Below are 19,729 nucleotides of genomic sequence, written 5' to 3'. Positions count from 1 at the left end.
CCTCTCTTACTTGCAAGTAGGTTCAGGATATGCTGCAACATGTAAGATGAAATTTTGGAAGCATAAATGCTTCCTTGAAAATGTTTCTGTTTTCTTGATATTGGTTGTGCTTTAAAACATGAAATGTGCTTTAAATTTTTGTGCATCTGCAAAGAAAAATCAAATGGGAAGCTGTAGATGCTATTTACTTTGGGAATTTTGGCTCTACTTACCTGAATTTTTTAAGCACAACTTCTAGATTAAAGCATTTATGAAATTTGTCAATAAGCCTAATGCTTTTTTTTCCTGAGGAAATCCTCTGTGACATTTCTAGAATATAATTATGGTCTGTTGTAGGAAACTGAATGATAAGTAAAAGATTATCTTAATAAACTACAAAAACATAATTATGGTAAAAGCTTGAAGTAATCAAATGTGTTTTGAGTCCAGTGAAGGACCATTTACTGCATATTAGATGTTAATCTTGACATAATTTTTGTATTGAAGATAAGCACCATGCACAGAAATTATTTCTACTTCATGCTATTTCTGTTGTCCTTAGTTCTTGGTTTTGTATTACTTTAAGACTTGGTAGCATAGATGCATCTTCTGTATCAGAGAATGAAATAATAGAGCAAGCAAAGGTTCACAATCTACTATCCCAGTTATGCTGCTGTTTGTTTCCTGCCCAGGTTTAGGATTTTGCAAGTGGCCTTTCAAGCCCTCTCTTTTAAATTGCCAGAAAATGCTCAATTCTACTAGGAGAACAGACCTTGTTTGTCACAAGTCAGTCTGTAATGTACAAAAAACCCCAGCAAACCAACAATTCCTTCCTTCCCCTCTCCCCACCTCTTCAGAGGTTTTTTGTATACTTCAGGAAACAGCAGATGAACACTTTTAGTTTTTTGTCAACCCTTTACATCTTCGGTTTTAGGCAATCATTTGAAAGCATTTCTCTCATAGTGATCTTTGGTATACCCAAAGGGATTGTATGTGTCAGTGGGGTCTGAGCTGAGGGAGGTGTGGTGCTGGAGGCTGAGTTGCTGCAGTTCAGTGCCATGGCTGAAGCTCACTGAAAGCTCAGAGCATCAGCTGATGCAGCGATTCTTTATGTGGGTCAGCCTTTACAGGAAGAAAGCAGACCATGTAGTGTGAGTTATGTTTTCCTGCCTACTTAATCTTTTCAGCTTCTTCTAATCCTTTTGCAGGGTAGCTATGTATATGATTTGACTGTGTAGCACTTCTGGTGCCATAATTAAAGAACAAATCGTCCAGTTCCTGAATGACATAATATCAGAAGTAGCTTTGTTCAGACTCGAGTTAGTCTTGTTTAAATTATGCTGTCCCTAAGAAAATATGATGGTGTTTTTATGCAGCTGTGTAATCTAAACACTGAATTAATTAAAGTACGATGAAGGATTCTGAGCTTTCATTTTAGATTACTTGCTATACACATACTTAAATTCAGTGGCCAAGCTTCAAATCAAGAGCCTTGTTCCTATGAAATCAAAATGTCTACAATTTTTTTCACTGAAATAAAAATCTAAAACTTTAACTAAAATTATTTTAGGTTCATGATGTTTTACTCCAAGTGAGTGAATGTTTCATTCCTATTTGCCAGTATGTTTTAAGAGAAGAAAAGGATATGAAAGGCTAAGCTTCTGACTGTTAACAAAAATAGCCATTAGACTAGGAAATCAACCTGTCTCTCTTGTGTGAAAGCTTATGCCAAAAGGCACTTTCATGTGGTGGATAAGGCAATGTTCTGGTAGAGAAGATGTAGGAGAACCCTGAAGCCAAGCAAGACTGCATGATTCGCCCTTGTAGACTAGATGGATACCCCTCATTATAGTGTATTACTTAAATAAATTACTCTTCTGTAATTTCATTTCCTTCATGGATCTTGTTTCTGCACTTCAGCAACCACTGCATCCCAAATCCCTCCCAAAACTTCCACAGCTACCCCTTTCAAAAAAACCCCAAGAAAACAATAGAAAACCCTGTACCTAACGTTTTTATTAATAATTAGTGGTTCATTCAGACTAATCTTCAAAGGTGCTGCCTCTTCAAAAGCTGCTTTTTGAGCAAATTGGTCACTTCCTATCAATTGCAGTCACTAACTGAAGTGGACTCTTAAGTACAGATTATGATGCAAGTTAAAAAGCATATATGTAAAACACTTTTTCCTTATCCTCCATTTTAATCTGTCACACTGATTTCCAAGCTGGGAGCTGCTTAGTATTTTTTAGATCATGTAAATAATTTAAAACACTACATTTTCATGATTATTCAGTCATTTTCTACTGAAGTGGTGCTCTACCAATTTGAATCTATTAAAAGGGGAATGTGAAGGAATAGGAGTGTTTCGTGATCTGATTCCTTCCTGTGATACTATGAAACTGCCACCTGCACCTGATTTTTATTTGCATGGGGGTCATTAAGCTAAAGGAAAAATTAATACATCCATGTCTCCATTGTGCAATAGCCTTGAGGATATTAGCCTTAATTCCTTGAGGAATAGCCTTAAGATATCCAGAAGGTATATTTTATAGGCTACATGACATCATGTTCTAAACTTGCAGCTCATGCACATCTTTAATTCCAGTGCAGCCTCTTATTTTTGTATTTTAACACTGGAACACTGTGCATATTGTTCATACAGAAATTCAAGCAGGGCTGAGTTTTCCAAAACTGAAACTTCCACATTTTATCCCACAGATGCCTTAAAATATTTGTGTCTATTTTAGTGTTTTTGTATGCATACTCCCAAATAGCATAATTTCAATGCTGTGCTGAATGATTTCACTAGAATTTAGACTACACTTCAGTTACAAACCACAGTTTTAATTACGGCACAGATGCATGTAGATGAGAATAAAAAAATAAGATCATTTGGGTTATATTTAACCACTATGTTAATTTCCTTCCCTTCTTCCTTGTTATGATAATGTAAACAGCAAATGAAGGAGCTTAGTTTGCTGAAATAGTTATTTAAAACTTAAAAATAAATGTTAAACCTTGATCTATTTCCTCAAGATTTCTTTATTACCGGCATTAACATAACTGCTGTTCTCTGAAATTTATTTTATTTTAATATTGTAACAGAAAATACGCAATATCTGTGATTAGCGAGGAGATAACTTACTCTTCTGTGAGCTTCTCTGTTGTATTGTAGTGTGTTTGGATTCTCATGCATCTGCTTTCCTCGATTAGTATCTTTCCTAATGTCTCAGATCTGTTTTCTTTCCTCTCCATGCAATAAAGTACGGAATTTTTCTATTTTAGACAGCACATTATTCAATTCTCTTGGCATACACTGCTCTGATTTTTATTGGCTTATTTGCTTGAAAAGTGCTTCAGTGTTCTGAGAAATTTTGCGTTTGTTTATGTTGTGGGATCTTGTTTTCAAAACCTGCAATATGATCTGTCACTATTTTCCTATTGGCATTATACTGATCTTAATGTGGTTTTGGTGGGTATCAATTTGAATTGAGCAAATATTCCTGGCAGAAATTTTAAGATGATTACAAGAAATTTGAAAGTATTAGAGAAGAAAATATTGTCTTAAGCATCTTCATATGTTAGTTATCACAATATGGTCTGTCTACGAGAACCTCATGGTACAAAAAGGAATGCAAAGAGGACAGCTTGGATGGATATAAAGTTACTGGATCAAACTGATTTAAATTAACAGGCAGAAAGTGTTAATCAATTAAAATTTTACTTATTATTGAGCTTTTTAAAAGTATGTTGAGAGTCCTGGTCCCTGAATTTTTAATATCTCCCAAGTATGGAGATTCTGCAGCTGGCTGGGACAACCTGTCCTGGGGCTTAACCAGCCTCACTTAATAAATACCCAACAAAACATAACACGAAACAGAAAAAGCAACCTAACTCCTTTTTTTCCAGACAGATTTTCTGATGTTCGTACTTTTCCTTGTCCTATGGCTATGCATCTTCAAGAACAGTCTGGCTCACTCTTCTCTACCCTCACATTAAGTAGCTGTGGACTGTAATAAGGTCTCCCTTTTTTCCTTTAATGGCTGAACAAACTCAGTTTCTTTAGCTTTTCCTTGTAATATCACATGCTCCAGCCCTCTGATCATCCTGATGGCTCCTTCCACTGGACTTGTTCCCCCATTCTCTACTAGCAGGGCAGCCACCGAAACTGTGTTCAAGAAGTGGTACCAAACTAGGGGCTGTGCCTGTCAGGTCACTGAGCAGCCCTCAGGTGGGATGAACACCCTTGTCTGGTATGGAGGCTCTCCAGGGCAGCTGCTCTCACCAGTTTCTTCTGGATAGTCCTTGAGGGGCATTTAATGATTGCCACGAAATTTACTATTTTGAAGATACTTGGTACTACATAGCGTTGTGTTTTGATGTAGTAGAGACATACTGCAATATACCGAAATCACAGCACAAGCATGACACAGCAGTTGAAATATACATTTGGATCTCTATGCAAAAGCAATTCCCATTACTGATCTACATATGCCCACTGTCAGGATGGTGGGCGTCTCCAGTTCACCAGGAAGGAATCTGTGGCCTAAAGCCCTCTCAAGCCTGTGGTTCTCTTGAGAGCTCCTTCTGTTGCTTTTCCAGTTTTACGCTTTTTGTGAGACTGAGCCATGTCACCTACGTACTTCTCCCCCTGCTGGCCTGGCTTAGCTGGGGGAGAATGATATGCTAGTAATTATTTTAGAAAAGGCTGTTTGCATAACCTGATGACTTACTGGTACAGCCATACACCTAAAGGAAAAGTCACCCTCCAGTCCCCTTTTTGTGGAGATAAATTTGATTTTATGCCACTAGATACTCATTCTTGTATTTCTTTCCCAAGTTCATCAGCCTTGCCCATCTCCTCTGAGCCTTCTTTCCTTGCAGAGGTTTGTTCATCACTCAGGCAGCCTGTATCTCTTTGGGGCTGTTGTAAATGTGTTCCTGGTGAGCTGGTGGGCCTGTGAGCACCTGGAGAGGTGCCTGCCTATACCAGCTGCTCCTCACTTCCAAGCTCAACACGTGTTTTGGTCACATGAGGTGAATGTGTCCAGCTGCACAAAGATGAACAGAGTCATGATGCTGTCAGGAAAAAACAGGAAAGAGAAAAGCTGCAGGCATCGTTAGTACCCTCAGCCCCTGACATACTCCTGCAGCAGCCTCATTTCCAGGTTGATGATCTAGTTGAGTTGTTGTGAAGGGCTTGAATTTATTCCAGTGAAAGCATGGACCCAAGTTCCATGGCCTTAAGTAGATCCCTCCTGACTATGCAGGTGACATTGCAGGTGGATTTTAAAACAAATACTTCCACCTGGTCACAGTCCTTTTTTTCTCTGCGGGGTGGGAAAGATGTATTTGGCACGATGAGTGCACAGAGCTTTGGGAATAGGCATGTCACTGCAGGAAGGAGAGCCAAAAGGAAATAACCAGGGAAGAGTCTTCATAGGCTCATAAGGGTTAAACCATTTGCTCTATGAAATCTAGCAGTCATTCCGAGATTCATCACCACAATTATGGCACAAAGAAAGAGAATACCTAATTTCTTATTTGCCACCTATAGTAATAATCTGTTCAGTTTTCTTTGATTATTAAAAAAAAATAGCCGCGTTGAGAATATATTTTCATAGGACAAGAAATCGGAGATTTTTTTTCACCTCTGCATTTCTTGCAGTACAAAGCAGTATGCGCATTACAGTATTTTTGATCTTTAAAGGAAAGTTATGATACCCTCTACTGGCTATTTTTGGAACGGATCTGAGCTGTAACTGACCGGTTTAGAGTCAGCAGCAGTTAAACTTAATCTGTACTGCAGTTTTAATGTAGCCTTTTTTTTTTCTTTTCCTTTTTTTTTTTTTTCTGATGGATTTGTGAGGAGTTTGGGTTTTTGTGGTATTTTTTCCCTCTTTAGTTCTGTCCCTGGCTTCAGCAGAGTAAATCTGACTGTGATGGAATTGTGTTTTTGAATGCAGGTTGTTATGGCTTTCAGACCAACACTTCTATAGGTACAAATGAAAATAGCTAGATGTTATCACAGTTCTTGTTGCCTAGTAACCAAAGCCCAATGTGTAATTCAACGAGATAAATTTGATGCACTTTGCTTCTCTTTTCCTTTTTAGCAGCAGAATATGAAATGCATTTAGACTTGAATGTTTTGTTTTCTGATAACTGAAAAGTATTGAAATCTCTTACTTTGCAAGCTTAGTTACAGTGATCTCAGAACTGCTGTAAATTTCCCATAATGAAGAGTAATCTGGTTCTTGTAACATTCCTGTTCATATAAGTATGCCAGGGTAACTGTGAATACAAATATTAAATTAATTTCTCCATACCGTTCTCAAATTTCACATTTCCATTTTGTACTGATTTGATGATGATTTTACATATTTTTCTACTGGATCCATTTATGCAGTCGGATTGCTCTCAGAATTATTTGCTCAGCTATACTGATGATATGCCTAAAATTATCTAGGACTGTCCTTGAATTAGTTACTGAATTTGTGAGCAGGTATGAAATGTTTGCTTCATTGCAACAAGTTGTGTAAATAAATACTTGTAGTAGATTTCTGGCGTTGATTTTTGCTATGTAAGTTAATGATTATATCTTATCATAGAATTAACTATCAAATGATTTTACCTACCCACTGTTATAACTAATCATACTGTGTTCTTTACAGTCCTTTACTAATACAATATAAATTGTATTAGTGATATTATCTTAACATTTACATAAACATATGCTAAAACAAAACGATTTCACTGTACTCTTTCAACCTTGTAATTAATATCCTTTAAGCTTACTAAAGTTGTTTGGAATTGTGTGACACTGACTTTTATGTTTATTACATCTCTTCCACGTACTTTGTTAGACTTAATAAATATTTTCATGAATTATCTAAGATTTAAATTAATTTTTAAGTATTTTGCTTAGCAATAGTCTGTGTATCTCAGTGCAATCACATTTGTGTCTTTTCTTCACTTCTCTTTTATTAGCAGTTGCTATTGAAACCAAACTCTTGTTAAATGTATGATCCTTCATTTTTCTTGTCTATATTGATTGCCAGACAATCTTGAATTATTATTCTTCCAAGATAGTCACAGACTTCTGGGGAAGCTGAATTCTGTCCTTACTGGAATCTCTTGAATAAAGATGCTTATTTTTGATGGTAACAAAAAAGTGGTACAGTGTCCAGTGCTTGCATGCAAATAAGATTGACATATTCTACCATGGTCTAGAAAACTTTCTTTTAAAAATATCCAACATTGAAGGCTTGGAGATGAGATGTAATTATGAAATGCTGGGAAATGCAAGAAGGGAGCTTGTGAATGAATTGGGAAGAGTTTAAATAAAGTGTGAGTTACAGTTTGTGGGATGACTTCCCCAGTGAACACAATGGTAGAGATGTTGCTTGTTATTCTAAATGGTATCTGTAGGGAGGCAAAATCATGCTCATGCTGGTTATAACTTCCTCAGTTGCATAATGCTGAAATCTTCTTCTTTGTTTTAGTCTTGGTTTTTTAGTGGTTTATTTTGTTTTCTTAATATTGCCAATATTCTTGTATAATATCAGAATTGAATTGGGACATTAACGAGCTCTTGCTTCTTCTTTCAGGTACTGCTCCCAGCAGCTGGTCTTTTGCAACTGCAGGATGTGAAAAGAACTTGCTGTGAATTTTTGGAATCTCAGCTTCATCCTATCAACTGCCTGGGGATTCGTGCTTTTGCTGACATGCATGCATGCACAGATCTCCTGAGCAAGGCCAACACATATGCAGGCAAGTTATCATTAGTGGAGCACACAGCTTGATATGTGTCAGTGTGGGTGGGTTCCAGAGGAGCCCAAGTTTTATCCACGGTATTGCAGACACGTATCTCCTGATGAAAACTGCGTTTGATCTGAATGCCTTTGAAAGAAATAAGATGTGCTGGCTGGGTCATAGTTATATTTAAGCTGAAAGGAGCAGCATCTTCAGAGAATATTCTGACTCTGCTGGGTCCAAGCCATTTCTAATCCAGAAAGAAGCTAGCTTCCTGTTTCAAATCTTGCACCATCAGTTAGGGGAGGAAATCAGGAAAGAAGAATTAAAATTCTGACTATTACCACAAGTCAAAGTTTGTAGGAATTACATGGGGGAAGAAATAAGAAAAAGGCATTGGGAAGAGGAGTGCATTGCATTGCACTAATGAAGAAGCAAGGGCAGCAACATACAAAGTATAAAGACTCTGGAGTCTTTTTTCTGTATTTTTGTGTGCATAATATAGGGTATTATGTAATCAACTTACCTTCTGAAAATCCTGCTCATCTAGCCAAAGACCTGAAATGTCTTACTATAAAGGGTACCTGTCATCCACTTGAAGCTTGTGTTTCATTTGTCTCTCCAGCTTGGTACTAGCCTTATCTTTCGTGCTTGGTACTAGCCTTATCTTTCGTGCTTGGTACTAGCCTTATCTTTCCTCCGTAACCAAACTACCTTCCATTTCTGTCAAATTCCCCCCAAAAGCTTCCCTTATTGTCATCATATTTTTGGAGTACTGCTGGCCTGTATGACAAGCTGCCAGCTCAACTCCTACTGTGTATTTGCTGTGTCTATGGGGTGGATTTTAAAGCAATGCACAGTCTGTTCTTATTCTTGAGATAAATATGCTGTGTATTGTCAGAATGCATAGTCAGGTCCCCTCTCTGCTCTGCCTTTCTCCTCCTAGCACTGTCAGGCTTAGATCAAGAACAATTAAAAAAAAGAGAATTAAAAATTAAATGTCCTGATAAGGCTGTAGAAAAAAAATAAGTATGACTGTATTGCTTTTCATAACTTTCCTTAAATGTACAGTGACCAATTAGCATAATTAACAATTAGTACAGAATTAAAATTGAAGATTTTCCTGAAATAGAGTACTAAGTGCTTCAACTCAGGTCCAAATAATAGGCTTTTTATTGCCTTGAATAAATTTAGACCTCAGAAAGGCAAGGACTTAGATGAATGCTTTCAGTTGTCTTCATTCCTAGAAATGCTGATTTGTGGTATAGATTTTTTTTTTTTAAACTCACAGGAGATTATAGTATTTCTATCAAGAATGATTGATATATCAATTAAAAAATTCAAAAGCTTTTCAGAGTGTTTTTGAAAGTACTAGCTTTTGTAATGCCTACCTTACTCACAAAGATGTGATGTGTACATGACTGAATGACTTTGTGATATTTCTATTTACACATCTATGCAAAAGGTTTTAATTAAATCCTTTTGTCTTTGAGTAATACATTATTAAATCCAAAAAGCTATTACATTTTTTGAATTAGGAAGCAAGATATACATTTATTAACTAGAGTTAATGTTCAGATATTTAATGTGTTAGGGAACATGTTTTGATACAGCTGTTGCTTAATTCTGAGTTTTAAATTATTTTTTCCAACTTCTGTTCTGACTGACTGGGCCTTAGTTACTTCTAAACTAAGCCTCTAAACTACTTCAGTTACTTCTAATCAATCTTTTCCTGTTTAGTATTTGAAGCTAATATTTGTAGAGTTTACTTTCTAGAAACAAAAATTCTAAGACCCTGGCAAGACCTTGAGTGCAGTATTGGTTAAATGTATTTTGAGAGCACAGGAATTGTGTCCACCTGTTAACTCTCCTTCCTGGGGTCATTTTGTTCAGGCATCCTTTGATGTGCACAGAGAGTGCCTGCAAGCAGAACACAGCCAAGGGAAAAGAGGAGGGAAGCTATTTGTTGGTCCTGTTTGGGACATGCAGGATACTAGACTGAGCACCAGAATGCTCAGTACTCCTGATAAAAGGATCCAGGGAGGAATTGTTGGCCTTCATTTCTCCTTGGAATTGGTTGATCATCAGTCTTGCTGAATTTCTGTCTGCTGACTCCCTGATTTCCTTTCATACAGTTCTGTACCTTATCAGGTCAATGTTTTTGCTCTTGAATTTTCAGGCTACTTACTGCCTGTATCTCAGCCATCATAGCTTCTTTTTTTCCCCTGCTCTTATCTCAAATGGCTCTTTGTACTTTGTCACAGCTTTCTTACAACTGTAAAAAAATTGCTCAAAAGTCTGAGCCAAAAATACATGGCTGTGCCATTTCAGAGTTAAGCTTTGTATCACAGGCAGTTTAACTCTCAGAGCACACCTTTTGGGATTAAGGCTCCAGAAATTAGGATGAGTAAAGAAAAGGATTATTAGATTGAAAAAGGCAGTGAGAATGATAATATAAAAACAAATGGATGCCAATGGATCAGAAGTTACTAGAAAAGTGAAACTCTAGAACTTCCTTCCAGTGGGAATGAAAATGCAACTTCCATTAAATTTGGAGCTTTGTATTCCTGTGGTGGGTTGGTCCTTTGCAGCAGAGAACAAGATTTAGAGGAGAGTCATTTATATGCACCTCTGATCTGAAAATAGTGGACAATTGATACAGGTTACTTGGAATGAGCTTCTGTTGCAACTGAACTTGGAGATGCCACCTGTCCTCATGATGTTCCAGCAGGCAATCCTGCTCTGGGTCTTGTTACACTGGCACAGTCAGGGACTGTATACAGCTGAGGCCTCTCATCCTTCTTTTGTGAGGATTCCTAGGAAGAGTATGTGGCATGAGCACTGCTAGTCTGTCCTCATTTTTGGTCTGGGCTATGTCCTACATAGTGTTAGAGGATGTTCACAAAATAACAGATTTTCCTGAGAAGGCGGTGCATTATTTGGGTGTTGTTATGTACAACCTGAAGATAAATTGGTAAAGCCTTTTAATGAAGAGGGCTGTGCCATCTTGGACTAGAGAGACCCTAGCTCAGTGCTTATGTCCTGATACATTTCTTGGTTTTAAACAAAGAATAATAATGTGTTTCACCCACTGCATAGGGCAGTACAGGCATTGGAAACTTTGGGAGACCTGTGACAGAGGTGTCCTTTGAGGCTTGGCACAGTGAATCTTTCTGGCTTTTAGCACTGTGCTGAGATGTTGAAGATGCTTTTATTAGGGAATCCTAGTGTATTTTGTGATGCAGGGATTGCTGCATTGTATTTGGGATAACAGCATTCTTGATTCTAGTGCTCTTAGTCTAAAACTTGAGCCCTGGCAAGACTTGGAAGCGTGCATGTCTTCTGTGGACTGTTCTTGTGTACATCCGTATGCCTGGCATGGAAAGGATGGAGTTGTCAGAATCATTCCTATGATTCTATTCTGAATAGCAACGTCTGTTGCTATGCTACTGTTGCCTTGGCTGTTGTGAATTTCATGGTGTTCTAAAAAGCAGTTATTTAAGTATAAAATTGACAAATAAATCAGATTTTTTTGAAAAAATGTGATTTTATAGTTTTAGCTTCTGCTGGTTCTCCAACTGGCAGAGCTCTTGTCTATCTCTCTGCAGCAAAGCTGGGGTTCCTGTTTGACCATGCCTTAAAATAGGCCAATAGCGAAGGCCTTTTGTCCCAAGCCAAAAAAATCTCAACGTGGTATTGTGAATTAATCCATAAATGTTTAAAGCATAAAATGTCCTTTGCAGGTGTCAGATGTAGCTTTCCTTTCTATGTAATTGAAAAATATAAAGTTAATGTCAATATCTATATAGCCAGACTTGTGTGCCTTTTGGATAGAAGAAGTGTCAAGTGCTTTTTGCTGCATGTGCATGTATACATAGCTCTAGACTCAGAACAACAAATACTAAAATATGGTACATTTACAGCTCCTGTTTTCTTTCTGTGCTCTCCATGCTGGCATTGTTTATTGTATTTCCAGACATTTTTGTTACTAGCCCCTTTTGTGTTGTTAAAGACTTCCTTTTCATTTGTCCCACCCTACTGGCACAGGGCAGACAAGGATGGGTCTTTAGCTATTCAGATAGAAACTGACTCAGTTGCAAAAATGTGAAAATCTGTTTTTCATATGCAATTGGAACAGATATTTTAGAAACATCCTAAAATGGATTATTATTTTTTTTAAGATAGAGTTTAGTCTTGATAATAAAGAAGTAGGACTCCACTTGCTTAGGAAGTGGGAATTTAGAAGCCAAGCCTCTGCAGGTCCTAAGCCAGCTTGTTTCCAGGCTGCCAGACTCTAGAGCCAGCTGGCTTCAATTTCTGGGTAAAGAGGCAAGAAATAGGGCAGGATTCCAGTACAAATTTGTCAAAGTTGCATACTGTGTGGAAAATTCTGATTTGGGAAAAAATAATTATTTTATTCTCTCATGGAAACTTCCATATGGTTAGTTCTCTCTTTGCTTATCTAAGAGATGTTCATAAAGAAAGAAGTATGTTCCATAATGCAATAAATAAAAAACAAGATAATTTGAGACTTTACAGGGGACAGTTACATGAAATATTTAATCATTTAAGCATAACTTTCATCATGCTTGATGTTAATGTCTTCAGATTATCGAAGCTTTCAGGATGGGAGCAGTAATATGAGATAATACAAATCCTAACCCAGAAGGCAAAAAAATCCACACACCTCCAGTACTATTTTTCATCGTTTTTGGGAAAAGAGGATCTAAGTGTGATTTCTTGAAATTTTAGTACTGAGTCATGTTATTTCAAAGATGCTGATATCCTTCTTGCTAAAAGGATGCAAAAAGTTTGAATTTCATAAGTGTGATTTTTATATATAATGAAGCCTTCTGTCTTCAACACTTGAACCAGCATTACATAAATTGCCATTGGTGGATTTTATTGATTTTTACATTTCCTTGTTCTTTTTCAGTTTTTAATTATATTAAATAATCCACGTAGCTGTAATTGCAATTCGCTTCTGCCCAGATGTTATCTATCCATCAGTTATGGTGGTCTGCTAGATAACAAGGGATCTGATTCTTATGAGACAAGTTGTTTCACCTTACCTCTTTCTTGATGACTAAAATTTATGTAGAAATCCCCTCTCTTTCTCTTTTGTCTGTAATTAATTCACCTGAGGATCTGTAGTTGTTGATGAAGTAGTTTGATTTAGTGTTTCTCCTTTTTTCAGTCCTTCTGTTGACCACATGCCATATTTTATGCTTTAAGAGGCTGACATCCAGTAAGACAGTTTTTGTTCAAGCACTGTTTTTTTGTGGATTCTCTTCTGTAGTTCTTATGTCTAGCATGAAAACGGGAGACAGCCTCACATTCAATGTATTACTTTGAAAATTCTCAACTTTCACCTCTCCTGGTTTAGAGGATGGATCTCTTCCTATTTAGTGCATTACATAAATCTAAATCAACTTATAAAAAGCAAGGCTTTTGTATGTGAGTCTATAAAATCAACCAGGTATTTCTAATTTATTAAATAGATCCTACTAATTGTGATGCACTATTGCATTATATTTCTCAAGGAAAGATGAACAGTGCTTCAGAACCTCAGATTTGTTTGAGATTTGGGTGCATGTTGCTTCCCCTTTCTGCTTGCTTCCAAACTCAGCTTCTCAGTACAGTCAGGCATACTAGTTTGTGACACTGTCACCTAAAATTTGGAGTTTATTGTAAAAGTAATCTATATAAATTATCTTTCTCAATTTCTATTTGCAAACAATAAAACTCATCAGATACTTAGCTTGAGAAACTGCATACTTTTCTGAAAAGCAAACAGATACAAGAAGATTTGTAGAGTGGAAAAGTAATGGAGATGTTATGAAAAACAATAGTATTTCTTTTCATCCTTTCCTTCCCATTGCCTGAAGTACTGCAGAAAATAGCACCTGTCCATCATAAGAGAATGCTGCAGAATTAGAGGGACTTGTACTGATGATAATTGCATCTAAAACAGCTGTTTTCTTTTACCCTGCAAAGTTGAACTGAAAAATTAGTCTTCTTGAGTTTAAGTATTCAGCATTCTTTGAATTTTTTAAACAGCTTAGACAACTTTCTCAAGTGTGGAGTCATAGTTACAGTAGTACTTATACAGTGATTGAGAGGCTATAAAATGTTCTTTGGTTTGTTTGCTGGCCTCTTTTTATTTATTTTAATTTTGAGAGAATGCTTAAGTTCTTAGTAACAGTTGTCCCTTCTGACTTCTGTTATGAATAACAGAAGGGGAAAAATAATTTAACTGAATGGAACTACTTTTTATGCAAAATAATGTCATAAAAAACAATTTTAAGGAAGGGAGGGGACAACTGAATAACTGAATGACAACTTGGAAACTTTAATTTTTTTCAGTTTTATTTAACTTGAGGTTTAAAAAAATTAGGAAAAACTACATACCTTCTGCATGTTGTAGAGATTGCAATGTGCAATATTTTATGACCTTGGAGAAGCTCTGAGAGATGCAACAGGACTTGTTGTATGACATTGCTGGTTGGTTCTAAAGAATCAACCACTATTCATGTCAAATTACAAATTTAAAATATACTTGACAACAATATACGGAGTATAAGGACTCCGGAATCTTTTTTCTATATTTTTGTATACAAATTTAGCAAAATGAGACTTAGGTAATTCTCAAAGACAAGTACTGAGATGAAGCAAGCATCTGAAATATGCTTCCTTGATACAACAATACTTTTAGTATAATGTGCTTTAATATTTCAGTTAAAGAATCTTTAAATATAAAAACTATTTTTGAGACCAAGCTTCAACTTACAGAAGACGTTTTAAGTCAATGTATTACTTCTAGATAGGGTAAAGTAGCATGCATATTGAATCATCTTCCTCTCTTTTCCCCTGCTGCTTTAATGCTTGTCATACATGTGGAGACATGTTGCACTGTATGTTAGTGTATTTATTTTCCTCCAAACAGAACAGCACTTTTCCGATGTTGTACTTAGTGAAGAATACCTCAATCTTGGTGTAGAGCAGGTGTGCAGTCTGATATCCAGTGACAAACTCACAATTGCCTCAGAGGAGAAGGTAAGACTATCTGTATCCCATTATTCTTTTTATCCTTTCAGGTGAAGGAGCAAGCTTGTTCCTACTGATCTTGTGCCCTTTTTCAGATGTGTTCTGTGTTTCCTTAGTGAAATTAGGCAGGATCTGTGCTCAAGTTTAAAGGATGTTTCCCAAAAGTGTTGTCAGTCTGATGTTGACAACTAGTCTCAACTCTTAAAAATCCTACAACTATATTAAATCACTTTACCTTCTTTGGGAAAAAAAAAAAAAAAACAAAAAAAACAACAGAACCAAAACTACATTAAATGGAAATTCCTTCTCATCTTCAAGCAGAGCAACCAGAACACATGCTGAGTTACATCCACAGGGGTTTGGTTTACCAAGGGATAAATAATTCCAAGTTTGAAGAGCAATTATATGCCATTTACTAACTTTAACATCAGCAGTCCCACAAAGGTATTAAAGCTCTGTGTATGTGAGCTGTTTAACCTAAATGAACACATGTGTGTTGCACAGGAGATGACATGGCAGCTTGGTATTACCGAACCAGAGTTTAATGTGTGTTGGCTCACCTTTAGCCTAGCTCTCAGTCTTTTAAAGCCTGAGAAACACTGTGCTCTTCAGTGAGCCCAGGGCATCTCTGTAAACCTCTAATGATTTTTAGGTTGTGGGTGTATTTTGAGATATTTAAATTCAGTTATGATCTATTTGAAATATGTTGGTTTTCTTTTTTCTGAGAAGTTTATAGTTGTACTCAAATGAGGCTAAATTGTGTTCAAAAGCATATTTGAATACTCATTTGTACATGTTTGAAACTTGGAATCTAAGAACTATCTGCTTAAACAGCAGCTAGCAAAGCTATGTTGTTGTTCCTGTAATACCCTGAAGGTCTGGATCTGTCACTTAAATACAAGTGATGCTGCTTTTGTGGAGTATATCTAAGGTTTTAATGCTCTAGTGAATGATGACCTACTGTGTAATGGAGGCAAAACCAGGCTTGGGATCACTTGTTCTGCTAAGATTCAGTGATGATAAGTCATTTGAATGGTGATGTGGCAGGCCAGTTCTCCAAGAAAGGAAGAAAAGTATGAGGACTCTAATATTCCTGCTGCTGTGTTGTTTGTTTGCCTAGTTTTCAGCATCAGTGAAGTCACTATGTGCATTTTGTCAATGTAGCACAGCTATCCTTGAAACACCAGTAGAGGAGTAGATATAAGAAGAGACCAGATAATGTACCTTCATAATTTTGTAGTTGATAAACATGGAAATAATGGGAGCTGTAACCACTGTTATCTGTTCTTATGCTAGGAGTTTTAGTATAAGCAAAACTACTTTTGGAGGCACACTGATGTTTTCATGCTTCTGAACTTGTAAGTCAAGGAACTTGATTTGTTTGTTTTCTGGAAGGTATTTGAAGCAGTGATAGCCTGGGTAAACCATGACAAAGATGTAAGGCAGGAGTTAATGGCACGTCTGATGGAGCACGTTCGGCTGCCTTTGCTTTCCCGCGAGTATTTAGTTCAGGTAAACAAAAAGGAATGTTAATTATTCTGCATGTGAATATTTCTGTTCATTATTTTAATGCCAGATAGATAATTTTAAATTTAAACAACAATGTCATTAGTATGTTAGTGATAGCAAAAGTAAACAAACAGCCACTACCACATACTCATGTGCACATCCACACTGAGGTGAGAGATTGCCATATAAAGGATGACTTATGTAATTTATCTGTTTGGCTGACTGCATGTCATACCACACCAGGAATCTGAACAATGTAATTTGCTGAGATCAGGTTAGTTTTCATTTGTAATGCCATCTTTTGATAAAGGATTTGTTCTCATAAGTGAATTTTCAACTTCAGAATTATATCCGTTGTTTAAGCTGATTAGGAATTAATGACAAAAGAAGCATTCTTTTACCTGGTTCAGATAAAATAATTTTTTTCAAATTTTATAAGCTCATTTGGATATTTTGGTGTCAGGTCAAATATTTAAGATTGACAATATGAGTTTAATATTAACATTGGTTAGTAGGTATAAGTACATTGGTTGGTGTTTATTTTAAAAATTCTAGTTTTGTGATACAAATCTCCAATTTGTGTGGGTTGTTTTGGGTGGGATTTGGGATTTTTTTATTGTTGTGTTCTGTTGTGGTTTTTATTGTTGTGGGGTGGCTTACTAGTTTGTTTAATTATTCTCTGCTACTCCCACCTTAAAATATTCTGTACTGTCTGTATTTAAAAATCAAGAAAAGCACCCAATTGTAAGAAAAGTGATTTACTTTGCCTATCACTGTTTCTTCTACTTGCTAATTAACAATCAGCATTTTTTTTTTTTTTTTTTTTAGTGACTGCACATTTCCAACGCAAATTTGTGTCCTACTGGTTAAATTATAATCTTAAAAATTAGATTAATCTGCATTTGTGTGATAGATCATGGGTTGTATTACACTTTGGACTGTGATTTCTGCTTTACTTCCTTAACATGCTCCGACCTTATTAAACTTCTATTAAATAAACAGAGAGTTGAAGAGGAAATACTGGTTAAGAACAGCAGTGCTTGTAAAGATTACCTCATTGAAGCTATGAAGTATCACTTGCTACCAACTGAGCAACGGGCACTGATGAAAAGCACACGGACAAAATTGAGGACACCTGCTAGCCTTCCAAAAGTAAGACCCTTGTTTTTCCAATGTTTAAAACTGCATTTTAAAAACTTTTCATGAGAGCATGACTGTGTCATGGGGTATTCCTGTAAAAAAATCGTACCAGAATTATTTATCCTAAAAATGTAATAAGTGATTACCTTTACACTCCATGCTACTTATGATATAGATGTTTTAGCCTCCCACTTACACAGAGAATCACCACTAACTACCCTCCCAGGAAACATTTTTTAATAAGTCCTTCAGCTCTTTTGAGAACTATACAATTATGGAGAAGTTAAAAAAAAAAACAGAACCCCAAAAAACCCCAAACCAAAAAAAAACAAATGACTAAAGAGACTGTGTTGAGATTTTTTTTAATCTTTAGTTAATTTTAGCAATAAACAAACATTAGATACCTTCTTCTTTACAATGAAGTAAAGAAGTTTTCTCGTAGTACTGTTGTGAAAATGGTAATAATGGAATAGGAGATTAGATTCAGGAGACTTAGTACATTTTTCTTAGAAGAACAAGCTAAGGCTGTTACGTGATGGATGGTCACAGCTTCATTACATATCATAGATGGTGAATTCTGATACCTGAGATCACAATAGGATGTAAAGATACAGCAGGGTCTCCCTTTTTTGTGGGAGCTTTACCAAAATTCTGATTGCTTGCTGCTTTTCTACTCTTGGTATTTCCTCTGGACAAAATAACTACAAATTACATTTGTTTAAAAAAATACCTAACAATTAATTTGGCCTGGTTAGCAAGACTCAAATTTCTATAGGAGAGCCATCCTTTAATTATTTCTTGTACAGAAGCTTGCTTTATTTTTTAACACTTCTTCAGTCTTTCAGGTGCTGTCATAGATGCAAATGACTAACAGTTATTATTATTATCTCCATGTTAGTTGATGATGGTAGTTGGGGGACAGGCACCAAAGGCAATTCGCAGTGTTGAATGCTATGATTTTAAAGAAGAACGCTGGCATCAGGTAGCTGAATTGCCTTCCAGAAGATGTAGAGCAGGTAAGGATGCCTTATTTTTTTGTTGTGGCTGGTAATGCTCCAGAATTTAGGCATTGTATGTTCTTTGGAACAGTACTTGAGATATTTATCTAAGAAGGGCTAAACCACGACTTCACTGATCATTTGAATTACTTGCTAATCTGGAATGAGGCAACTTTGATAAATTGTGCTTAATTTGAGGTTCAGTTTGCAGTCTGCAGGATAAACTGCTTTATTACCTCCCACAGAAACAAGGGATAAAAAAATTTAAATATTAATGCATTGTAATAATTACTAATTTTGCTATTAAAATGCCCTAATATTGTTAAATGATATAAAGAGTGTGAAGAAGTGATCATCCACTATTGAAAACATGAACATGTGATCTTAAAGCAGCTGAGCGATTTAAGCCAGAAGAAATTCAGCAAGCACGGTATTCAGGAATATGCACTGTTAATAGCAAAAAGTATCAGAAAGTCTAGGGCTTAATCTGAATGAAGTGTAGTTCCAGGGGACTGTCAAAAGCATGAAAAGTGTAGTGAATATTGTAATTTGTGTCAAGTATCTGCATACTTAGGACAGTACAGAACACAGTTAATTGGCAGAGAGAGCGAAACACTCATCTTTCCTCCCATGTCCCTGCTCTAGGAATGGTGTACATGGGAGGCATGGTTTATGCTGTTGGTGGTTTCAATGGCTCTTTGAGAGTTCGCACAGTGGATTCCTATGATCCAGTGAAGGACCAGTGGACAAGTGTTGCTAACATGCAAGACAGGAGAAGCACACTGGGAGCAGCTGTATTAAATGGCCTTCTTTATGCTGTGGGAGGATTTGATGGGAGTACAGGTATGTTTGCCTGAGACACTTCTGAATAGTTGTGACTACTCTTAACATAATTGTATCAAATTTTAATGCCTCTTTTTGCTAGTACTTGTGGTGAAACCAAGCATGAGGGTAGCCTGGCATCTTGTGATGTGGAATATGCTTATGTGGTCACATCCCCCCCTACCTGAACAGTGGACTGTTTGCTCCTAGGAGTTCAGGCTTAAAGACTAGTGAACTTTTGGCAAGTCTGCTTCCAGTATTCCTTCTATAGTCAGAGTCCTCACCTTGTGGAAGATATGTGAGAAAAATTATCTGGTCTGTTTAGTCCTGTTTGCATGGGAAATTGATTTCTGCATTTTCATGTAGTGTAAATAAGATTATAAACAGCTTTTTCTAACCTGTGAGAAGGCTTTAGACATACACTCTTAATTCTCTACTTAGATACATTAAACAATTAGTGAAGAAGTGATCTTTTTGCTGAA

At 36.5% G+C, this 19,729-nt stretch overlaps 1 protein-coding gene across 4 annotated transcripts in view; it reads left to right on the top strand.

The window, feature by feature from the left end:
* KLHL2 (kelch like family member 2) overlaps positions 1 to 19,729 on the top strand; it is a 54,007-nt gene that overhangs the window by 26,403 nt on the left and 7,875 nt on the right. For all 4 annotated transcript variants that reach the window (XR_010998086.1, XM_068187150.1, XM_068187153.1 and 1 more), the window contains 6 exons: positions 7,587 to 7,749; positions 14,678 to 14,787; positions 16,174 to 16,290; positions 17,290 to 17,439; positions 18,326 to 18,443; positions 19,071 to 19,268. Coding sequence is in view for 3 of the 4 variants with exons in the window: in XM_068187150.1 (XP_068043251.1) it covers positions 7,587 to 7,749; positions 14,678 to 14,787; positions 16,174 to 16,290; positions 17,290 to 17,439; positions 18,326 to 18,443; positions 19,071 to 19,268 (856 nt within the window). In the remaining variant the exon portion in view is untranslated. The remainder of the gene's footprint in view (positions 1 to 7,586; positions 7,750 to 14,677; positions 14,788 to 16,173; positions 16,291 to 17,289; positions 17,440 to 18,325; positions 18,444 to 19,070; positions 19,269 to 19,729) is intronic.

This window comes from Anomalospiza imberbis, chromosome 4 (genome assembly GCF_031753505.1).
Source record: "Anomalospiza imberbis isolate Cuckoo-Finch-1a 21T00152 chromosome 4, ASM3175350v1, whole genome shotgun sequence".
NCBI lineage: Eukaryota > Metazoa > Chordata > Aves > Passeriformes > Viduidae > Anomalospiza > Anomalospiza imberbis.
This window is presented reverse-complemented; position numbering and strand designations above follow the sequence as displayed.